The 11,528-nt window shown below is 31.4% G+C and overlaps 1 protein-coding gene across 1 annotated transcript; it reads left to right on the top strand.

Moving 5' to 3' along the window:
* Positions 1–69: 69 nt before the first annotated feature.
* On the top strand, positions 70–11,528 carry LOC108688061. Its single transcript, XM_018194152.1, is given in 14 exon segments — positions 70–592; positions 1,527–1,786; positions 1,855–2,017; positions 2,323–2,590; positions 2,686–2,961; positions 3,049–3,168; positions 5,248–5,300; positions 5,705–5,794; positions 9,517–9,776; positions 9,860–10,022; positions 10,119–10,383; positions 10,458–10,762; positions 10,838–10,957; positions 11,041–11,528. Coding segments are annotated over 14 exon segments (2,568 nt in total). The 5' UTR covers positions 70–538; the 3' UTR covers positions 11,212–11,528.

Below are 11,528 nucleotides of genomic sequence, written 5' to 3'. Positions count from 1 at the left end.
TCTGCTTTTGTTTCTTATTGATTATCGAATAAGGACAGGACTCTTGTGTCAATTTGTGTCTCTTGCCGAAAAGCTCTCTTCATTGATTAATACTTAGTGAGTTTGCTCATTTTTATAATTTTTACTTCATCTAAAGAAACATAATAAGCCCTCAGAGTCTGAACATGCCCTAAAAATGGCATGAATGTTGTGTTTGCTCTCAATTGGTAATACGTGCGTTCTCAATTAGGGTCCAAATTTACTGCCAATACTGCAAATGCTACAATAGTAAGTTAGTTATGTGCACTATAGATTTTCAGTACATTATAGATTGGCAATTTTGGAACACAGCCTGGTATTTCCATTATGTGGACTTGCCAATCAGAAGAGAGGATGGAGGGATAGATTCTGATATTCTAGGATTCTAGAAACCAAGATTAATTAAGAAAGAAGAAAAAATTCAAATTTGTTGATAACTTTACAGGAAGCGTGAATACTACTGTCGACAATGTACATGCATAGTTGTACGTAGTCCAAATTGTACTTTTGTGCTGTCATCATGTCGTTTATGTCGTCTTCAGTAGGGATGTGCGCGCGAAGAATAAACAAACAGGTAAAAATAAAATATACAAACAAAATATAAATAAAATATAAATAAGAGTTTAGATAAGGCTAATGAAAGTCATACGCTGTTATAAAAGCGGAGAAATAAGCAGATAATCCTCAACTGATTATCTTCAATTCAATGTTTCATCCCCTTTTGAATCTTCCTCAGCGAATACAAAATCATAGATCTTCCATTAAAAGCAAACAAATTCAGATACTTTTTAAATCAATGTTATAAATGTGAATCATTATTTCTGCTTTGTTTTTTATCGTTTCCCATTGAGTGTAATGTATGCTACATTTCTGACAAGTGTCTTGTTTTTAATGGAAGATCTATAATTTATTCGCTGAGGAAGACTCTAAAAGGAGTTAAAATGTTCGAAATAAATTGAAGATAATCAGCAACATTTGATCTATTTGTTTCTCCTATTTCTCCGCTCAATAATGTATGACTCTCATTAGTCTCATCTGAACATTTATTTATATTTTATTGTTTGATTGAGAGTCTTTATTTATATTTTATATTTATATATATATATATATTTTAATTGTTAGATAAAGATAATTTTACCCGTATTCGTAATCAGACTTTGTAATTAAAACTTCCTTAAATTTATCTTTAGATGCTCAGTAACCAATGAAATAATTCGTAGAGTATTTGAAAATAAATTTAAGGAAGCCTTGAATATAAATCTGACTACTGGTACATCTTAAAAAGATAAATTACTTTATTACTATATTACGTTGAATGTAGAATTTATATACAAAATAATTTAATCTTTAAAAAAAATATATGTACAATATAAAATCATTTAAATAATATATAAAATAATAAGACTTCAAAGAAAAAAATAAAATTAAAAATATTAGCCAATATAAAATAATCCGCTAAAAAAAATTGCATACAGATACGTTTACATAAGATACTTTGTTTTCTGCAGCTGTTAGCGCACAACACTTCGGTTATTAAACAAATGGTTCGAAATTTGGAGGTGCATGAACATATGGCGTACACTTTATTAAAAGAAGCTGGCATTCCTACCCCGCCTTTCTGGGTGGCAAAGACATCCGACGAAGCTGCCACTCTGGCCAAGAACCTGAATACGAAGGACATCGTGCTGAAAGCGCAAGTTCTGGCTGGAGGTAGAGCGAAGGGACAGTTTAGGGGTAGCAAGGTTAGCGGCGTCGTAATGTGCGATACGTGAGTACGTGACGGAACTGTAATTCACAGTAGAAAGAAATGAGAAGCTGTAATCTCTTTCATTGCAGAATCGACCAGGTAAAAGAATTGGCAGATAGTATGATCAACAAGATACTTGTGACTAAACAGACGGGAAAAGCTGGAAAGATATGCAATTCTGTGATGGTGACAACGCGTATGTTTCCACGTAAAGAGTATTACATGGCGGTGATGTTGGAACGTACCTTCGATGTAAGTATGAATATATATAATCCTATATTATTTTATAAGTTAATAAAATATTAAATATTTTACTCATTCTGTATATTAGTGATTTACATTATTAGACGTATCAATTTTTACTATTTAATTTTTACGATTTACTGACCTCCAAGAATTAGCTTTATATCATTATGACTCATTAATTGTAGAAATAAGAAAAAGAAAATATTATATAAAAATTAATTATAAAATGGATTTGAACACTCCTTATAATTGTAAGTTGCTGTCGCTCTTCCATCCAGAAACAAATTCAATCTAAATGCTCGTTTCACAAGGGGCCTGTAATAATCGTTTCCAAGCAAGGTGGAGTAAATATCGAAGACGTCGCTGCTACGAATCCTGAAGCTGTAATATATGTACCGATCGATGTGAAAAAAGGTTTAACACCTGAGCAGGCGAATAGCGTCGCTGATAAACTGGGACTCGTGGGGAACAGCAAGGAGATCGCGTCGATCGTCGCCTCCAATCTTTACGACTTATTCGTTGAGAAGGACGCCCTACTACTCGAGATTAATCCGTTCGCAGAAGACATCTGTGGTCAATGTACTGCAACGAATAAGATAAGATACGAGAAACAAGAGCATAATAAGTCTTTCAATAATAAGACTAAATAATGTTATATTCTGCTTATTACACAGATTACGCTCTGGATTGCAAATGCAATTTTGACGACAGTGCTTATTTCCGGCAGAAAGAGTTGTTCGCCATGAAAGACATAACCCAAATGGACCCGAAAGAGGTCGAGGCGGAGAAATACAAATTGAATTACATAGCTCTCGACGGAAATATTGGCTGCATGGTGAATGGAGCCGGACTGGCGATGGCCACTATGGATATCATAAAATTTTACGGCGGTATGCCGGCAAATTTTTTGGACGTCGGCGGCACCGCTACAGTCGAAACAGTGACGGAAGGCTTCAAGATACTATCTTCGGACCCAAATGTAATTAGAAAAATCGAGAGTTAAAATGATACAAAAAATTGATATATCAATCTTGCAGGTGGAAGCTATTTTAGTGAATATTTTTGGCGGCATAATGAGATGTGATATAATTGCTCAAGGGATCATAGACGCTGCGAAAGAGTTGAATCTGAACGTACCCATAATCACACGATTACAGGTGATTATCTTTAAGTTACATATATTAGTAACATTTTTTAAACCGCCTATTTCTTTGTAGGGTACTAATGTCGATAAAGCTAAACAATTGATATTGAATGCTAAGCTAAAAGTAATTTCCGTGGACGATTTTGCTCAAGCGGCCGAGACATCTGTCAAGTTAGCATCGATGATGAATATTGCGAAATCTTCGGATTTAGATATCACTTTTAGTACTAAATCACCAAAAAATAATTCTGAACTAATAAAAAATTGAAAGAGTCTGTCATCTTTGAATGAGTTTGTCAAATATTTTATATTTACATATTGACGAAATATATCTTTTTATCATATGCAAAACGTGTGTATGTTATTATTACATATGAATGATAAAATGCTGATGATTCATAGGCGAAATCCATAGTCCATTCTTAATCAAGACAATCTCAAGTGATATTTTAAGATATGGTTCTCTGATTGGTTCATGACATTTCAAGCACTAGTTTAAGACCATTTCGAATCTTGGATAATGACTGGATTCCGCATAATTTTTAGGAATATTAAAATAATTTAATTATACAGTGTCCCGAAATTTGAGGATATTATTACAGCGTGGAAAATCAAGTCGAAAAGTCCTGTATCATTTTCCTCTATAATTTTCCAATAGTTGACAAAATATTAATTATTAAATATTGCCAAATATTGATTTTCAATAATTTTTTATTCAAGTATTATCAATTTTACAGAAAAACAGCAAGAGATAAAAATTGTTTATTTTCTTTTCATAAAGCTCTAAAAACTTTTTCAAAATTTTTTATCAACTTTTCAGTATTGTATTTTCTAATTGAAAAATTGCTAAAATTGTAAAATGATAAAGGATTTTTCGATTTAATTTTTCATGAAGTTTGACGTAATAAGTTTGTAATAATATTGTCCTCGAATTTTTGCACAAAATTGTGTGTGTGTGTGTGTGTGTGTAAAGTTAAGTTAGTAATATTCTTTCTTTCTCGCGAGTGCATGAAAAGTATCCTTTTTTTGAAAATTATAATTTTTTAAATTGTTCCAAGTCGTTCAAACTTTGTATAGCATTTTTTTTGTCTTACATCGATTCAAAGCAGTATATATTGCTTTATTCCAAGTGATCATCTAATACAATTTTTAAACATTTACACTTGATCCCTTTTTTCAAAAAAATCAATTTCTTGCATCGCTATAGATAGATTTTTAATTGTTCAGAACATTGTTTCAAAAAGGATTCTATATGTCAATAAATGAAAATCTAAAAAAAATTTTTTTAACTGGTTCTTTTTTTTCAAAAATTAAACAATTTCTTATCGCTAGAAATTGTTCTAGGGTTACTACACCAGTCGATGAACAAATAAGAAATTCATGATATAAACAGAATTATAGTGCATGTATAAAAGAGAAAAGACAACAAATCATTCAAAGGTAATAGCTGGTTGTTTAATCTTTAAAAATATCATAAATTATCTTTAAAAAATAAGACAAAAATGATAGTTTTAATTAAAAAAGTGAAAAACCACAAAAACACTAGTGAATGACCAATAAGTTTTAATTAATGATCAATGCATAGTGACAGCAGTGATTATTCACTGATTCACAGCTTTAGAGAATGAAAAATAGACATGAAAAATATCAAAATACCGATCTCTAACCTCTGTTGATCACGAACAATATGAATGATCATTTACTGGTACAAAAATATCAATATTTGACTTCATAAGAAATATAATTAAAAACAAGTAAAATGCAATAATAAATAAACATTAAAATAAATAAAACTTTAACATTATACTATCCTAAAGAAGTTGTTTTTCAGTTCTTTGATAACAAATACTTAATATAAAAGTTATTTCTTTTAAAACGCGTATTCTATTTTGCTTATAGTAAATAAGTACATTCATAAAGAAAGATAAACATTTTCCTTTTTTTTTTTTATATAATATAATTATATTTTGAAGTGAAAAATGGTATTTTAGTTAAATCTGTGAAATTAGATTTAAAAAATATCAATTAATTTGCAATTTATTTTAAAATCTTATTATTTTTCTAAAATAGTCATTTACTGGTGATTATTCAGAGATTGGTGCAGTGACTCTAATTGTTCTACAAACATTCCAAAAGAGTAATTCCGTAAGTTAAACCAGAAATTAGAAAAAAGAAAATATTTTTCAACAAATTGATTCTTGGCCCAAGAGTAAACATACTTTTTTTCGTGTTTCAGTCGAGAACTTTTTGTTCTAAGGCTTTAAAAATTTGTCATACGATAAAAACGCACAAATAAAATAACACCTTTCATACCGTGTCTACTGGAAAGCACAACAAAGAAAAAAAGATATTAGTGTCGATTTATATCACACTATGTAAAGAAGTATAACTCGGTGTGATTTTCGCGTAAGGTGAGGTTCTGCGTAATGTATTGCGCGTAGGAAACGTCAAACCAGGGTGGGGGCCATGAGGGGCAAAGGCGGTAAACTGTAAAGCTTCTGGCAGTCCACCACACTGAACACTCCCAGTCATAGACTTCGGTGCCACAGTCCACGGCTGTCGCTCAGGCAAAGATGGCTACCATGTTGTCGCGGGCGATCTCACTCGCGGAAAATCTCGGTCGACTGAGCAGTCCCAAGGTATGTCAAGTCGATGGATTTTTCTGCATTCACGTTAATCGCATGATTTTGGCACGTTTATACGACCCCGAGATTGATACGGATCGGCGGAAAAGGAGAGAAAAAGAAGGATAAGCGAGTGCGAGCAAGACAGAGCGAAGGTCGCCGATCGCCATATTGGACAGCTGTAGTCTGCTAAATCAAGCGCCAGGGTCGTGAGCGATTTAAAGCCGAGCCCCGAGAATCTCGTCTGTAGAATTTCCCCCCCCCCCCTATAGATCGGCGTGACAGTTATGCAATCGATCGGGAAATCGCCTCTCATGTCTTTCCCTCGATGTTCTCGTCATCCGCCTTCGCGTTTTTATCGAATTACTGCTCGCTCGCGCGAGGGAATAAGTACTTGTCAAATAATCACTACGCATCGGCCTTGACAATTGTGACAATTGTCCTTGATAGCTTTTTGTTTCTCATTGAACGAGTTGAATAGAATGACACGGATTCAATTTGAATTGAAATGAAAGAATCGATATCCTTTCGTGCCATCCTCCCCCTATCTCGCGCACGATCGTTAAAATCCTCTCTTCTCTTTTTCTTGCTGGAATATAAATTTATTTTCAGCGATGAGACATGACCTTGACTTGCAACAACGACGCATGTGTTTGATTGTCAAAGTCATCGATGAGCAAATTAGCTAAGAAATTTTCGATTAAAAAATCGATAGTATTTTTTATGTCATGGAATTTTCCTAGTTTCGTTCTTATTATGACGATTTATCTGATTAGAATATCGATAATATTTTCGTAAAAAGTGTATCTTCATAAATTATGAATTAAAATTCCAATGAAAATAGGATTTTGGTTGAGCATTTATTAAGTTTCTATTTTTGTTTATCAATAACATATGTTGTTTAACCTTTTTAAAGGGCACATTTTTCTTTTAAACAAATTATTGAAATCACAGGTCATTTGTAGTTTTTGGGATCGTTGATTACGAATTCTTATGTCAGAATTACAAAATAAATAATAAATAATAAATAGACTTATAAAAGATCAATTTTCCAAAATTTCCAAAATTTTTTTCGGAAAAACTAGCAAGCAGAAAATTCTGAAAAAAATATATATTATAATATATATATTATAATTTCAGATATGGAGTACACACATAAAAATTTTCAGAGCTCTTCACGTTTAAAAATAGCGAATTTATTTTGAAAAAGAAGAGTTTTTTTACATTATTTTTTACATTGTAACAAAATTAACGTAAATAAATTAACGTAATTTTTCAAAAGTTGCATAAGTTAGATTCCTAAGAGTCTAAAAAGTACTCATATGCGCATATAAACTGCAAAATAGAGAAATTCAGAAATTTGAAAAAATTAAGAACAAAAAGATAGGATGTCCTACTGTCCTTCAAAGGGTTAATGTTTTGTTAATAGCGAATTCGATCGGTGCACATCAAAGAATTCGTTGTATACAAATCGACGTATGTGTGTTTAATATAAACATAAAAACAATTCTCAATACACTTTATTGTTTATTTTGTAAAATATGTATTGGACATTTTACTATCCGAATTATTTTACATTTATATATTCAGATCAGATCAGTGTATAGTGAATTTATGCACCAGTTCGCTCTAGTGCATTCAAATTCGCCATAAGACTAAATATGCACTCCGATAGAACAACGGATTTTTATTAAATTATATGTCCGTTATTTTGCCTAAAATATGTAATTTGCAATTAAGCGAGTACATTTACAAAAGATATAGAAATTCTGACCTCTTCTAAAATATGGATGTTTGCCTAATTAATTTCGATATAAATATTTCAGCAAAATAATATGATGGAAAATTTTCCAAATTGTTAGAAAAAAATTGTTCGATAATTGAAAAAAAAAATTTTTAACTGTATTTTAGAAATATAAATAAAAATGTACTCATAAAAATGCATAATTATCCTAAGTATAAATTATAAATATTTTAGCCTAAATATTATATATTCGATACAGCTAAATTAAAAATTTTAAAGTCAAAGTGCTTTTGAAATGCTTTTGATACACCTCCGATTTTCCAGAAGTGTTCATCGAACATTTGAAAATAATTAGATAACGTAGCTTGATTTGTTTCTTTAATGCTGTTAGCATTTATTATGTTTTAAAAAAAAAGTGAATTAAAAAATATCTACATTTTACATTAGATTTATCTAATTTTTGACAAATATTATTTTGAAATTTTATTTTGACGACATTTTATTTTGTTGTTGTCATGTTAAATTATTGTAGCGTAATCTAATTATTGCAAAATTATCATAATGCTATTATTATACAATGTTTTTATAATTGACTTATCAAGCTAAGTATCAATTATATATATGTTAGGACTTTCAATCCTTAAAAAGATTTTTTATGTTGATTAAAAAGATATATATATATGTTGATTAAGTTATAAAGTTTGTATTAATTGCCCCCTAAAAGTTGCAATTTACATATAAGCCATTAAAGGATCTGCCAAAAATATTTTTTAATTATGTTATTCAAACATAAAAGTTTCAGGTTGCTGAATCTAATATTAAAACTGATAACTTAATTTAAATTGAAAATTGAATGTGAAAAATCCTTATATAAATGAATTATTCCAAAAATTTGAATTTTTTAAATTTTGATTTTCACCATTAATGATCATATTGATCATTTTTTAATTTATTAAAAAATTTATTAACTTTAACACAATATTAGTACTTACATCAATAGAGTTTATATTGATAAGTTTGTTTCAATATATGCTGCTAGTACTGAAAATCTATAATTCACATTGTACTATAGATTTCAAGTATTGGAGTATAGCATTATATTATATGTATATTGTTGCTTTGATGCAATAAATCTTCTCCAACATGTCGCATCATAATTATAACATGCTAATTGTAAAACAGTCCTTTTTGCAACTTTAACTTTGCAAATTTCTCAAAATTATGACACTATTATTGTTATAGAGCAATTTCCCAAATAACACTGTAGTTAATAAAGCATTAAAAAAGCGCATATAAGTGCTAAAAAAGCGATTATTTTTTAGCTTTTTTAACGCTTTGTAAGCATTGTGTACTACTTGGATTGGTAAACGGAATCATGTTTAGTGCCCGAACTGAGATTATTCTTGTACTAAAAAAATTAATTTTTTGTTAAATAATGTAATTACTTCAAAGTTTTAAATGCAATTGATAGATGCAGAAAACAAGCGATATTAATATTTTGAGAACATTAACTGTCTGTTTAGAACTTAATTTAAACTTATTTGTGTTCAAAGATGAAGAATCTGTATTTAGAGAACGATAAAGGAATGTCAATGTGTGTTTAAACTGTTATACAATTCACTTTATTGCAGATGAAGTGTCATTGCCAAACGCATGTAAAAGCTGTATGTAGGTGATGAACATGTGCATAGCTTATTGCCATTCAGCCTTCAAGTATAGATTTATATTTAACTGTTACATGATTTATAATTGATAGACCAATTTGCATATATTTTAATCTACGCATTATTTTATCTTCTTGATATCAATATGCCGCGTAATTTTTATTTACATTTCTTTCTTTATCCTGATCAATGTGCAAAGTATATACAAAGTAAACTTTGGCATAAATTATTATCAATGATAATGACGCTAGAGTTGGGAGTATCTACTGCGTATAATCCAAAATACAAGAGTTTATCATTATACTTTTTTGTCACATCTTTTTTTTTAGATATTAGCGTGCAATACTAGCTTGGTCAAACAACCGGCTAGGAATTTGAACGTTCATGAACACATTAGCTACAGTTTACTCAATGAGGCTGGCGTACCGACACCTAAATTCGGCGTCGCCAAAACTCCTGACGAAGCAGCTAAACTCGCTACCGATTTGAAAACAAAGGATATCGTCTTGAAAGCCCAAGTCCTCGCTGGTGGCAGAGGAAAAGGACATTTCAAAGGAACGAGCGTTAGCGGTGTGAAGATGTGTGAAACGTAATTACAATCTTTTTGATTAGATTGCATGCGATATGTACTCTAGATGTATTGCAAAATACTGTAGCTTATTATCATTATAGTCCAGAAGAAGCTAAATCGTTGGCGGGTCAAATGCTTGGCAAACTACTGATTACAAAACAGACTGGCGAAGGTGGCAGAATATGCAATGCCGTGATGGTTACTCAGCGAATGTTTCCCCGTAAAGAGTACTACCTTGCTGTCATGATGGAAAGAGCCTTTGGTGTAAGTTTTTAAAATAATGAAAAGCGCATTTGAAAAGTTATTGCATTAAATAAAAATAATTGTATTAAATTTCTAATGGATATTTTCCATTCCCAGGGTCCTGTCATAATAGCTTCTAGTCAAGGTGGGGTAAACATCGAAGAAGTTGCAGCGACAAATCCTAGCGCTATCATGTACGAACCTATCGACATCAATAAAGGAATTACGAAGGAACAGGCGGAACGTATAGTAGCCAAGCTTGGCCTCGATAACGTAAAGGATTACATTTCCAATATAATTATAAATCTTTATAAAATGTTCCTCAAGAAGGACGCTCTTCTTTTGGAAGTGAATCCTCTTGCTGAAGATATAAACGGGAATTGTAAATTTCTGTCTTTCTTAATATTTTATAAATGCTCGATTTGCAGGAATCTTCTTACATATTTTCTTTTACAGACTTTGCTCTGGATTGTAAATGTCGGTTTGACGACAATGCTGAGTTCAGGCAAAAAGAACTCTTTAATTTGAGAGATTGGACTCAGGAGGATTCTAAAGAAGTCGAAGCTGCGAAATTCGATTTAAATTACATCGCGCTCGATGGCAACATAGGTTGTATGGTGAATGGAGCTGGTTTAGCCATGGCTACGATGGACATTATAAAATTACACGGTGGCGAGCCGGCTAATTTCCTCGACGTTGGCGGTGGTGCGTCGACTTCGGCGGTGAAGGAAGCATTTAAGATCATCACTTCTGATCCACGAGTAAGTGCACGAAATTATGATTGAGTCTTTATAATTTAATTGAATTTACATGCATTCTTTTTTTTTTTCTATCAGGTTCATGCTCTCTTAGTTAATATCTTCGGGGGCATCATGAGATGTGACGTTATAGCAGAAGGTATTATCGCCGCAACTAAGGAATTAAGCTTAAAAATTCCCGTCGTTGTAAGATTGCAGGTATGCGCTTTGTTTTATAAATAATTATTATGATGATTACAATTGCTTATAGAATTACTCAAAGATATTTTTTTTCTTTTTAGGGTACTAATGTGGATGAAGCCAAAGCTTTGATCGCGAATGCGGGTTTAAAAATTGTACCAATCGACGATCTCGACGAGGCCGCTCGGGTGGCGGTAAAATTATCGACCATTGTTAAATTAGCTCAATCTGAAAATCTCAGTGTGAACTTCGAAATACCTGCAATTTCATAGGTAGCGAAAAAATAATTGATAATATATTACTAAGACTATTTTTGCCGAGAATATGTATTCAATCGTTAAAAGATTTCAGGAATATCTGAAAGTAATAACTACAGTAATAACTTTATATGCGTAATGTATTCTCGTCAAAGAGTAATATTTTACACAGTTCGACTTTTTGCGTAACTTTACAGAAAGAGAAAAAGAATAAAAAGTAGAATAATTTTGGACAAGTCTGTGACATACAAAAGTGATACGACTGGAAGACATGATAAAATATGTAAAACGAAATAATGTATTATTTTATGTGTGTGTGTGTGTGTGTGTGT

The sequence above is a fragment of the Atta colombica genome, unplaced genomic scaffold, assembly GCF_001594045.1.
Source record: "Atta colombica isolate Treedump-2 unplaced genomic scaffold, Acol1.0 scaffold225, whole genome shotgun sequence".
NCBI lineage: Eukaryota > Metazoa > Arthropoda > Insecta > Hymenoptera > Formicidae > Atta > Atta colombica.
The sequence above is the reverse complement of the archived record's forward strand: the minus strand, read 5'-3'. Positions and strand labels throughout refer to the sequence as shown.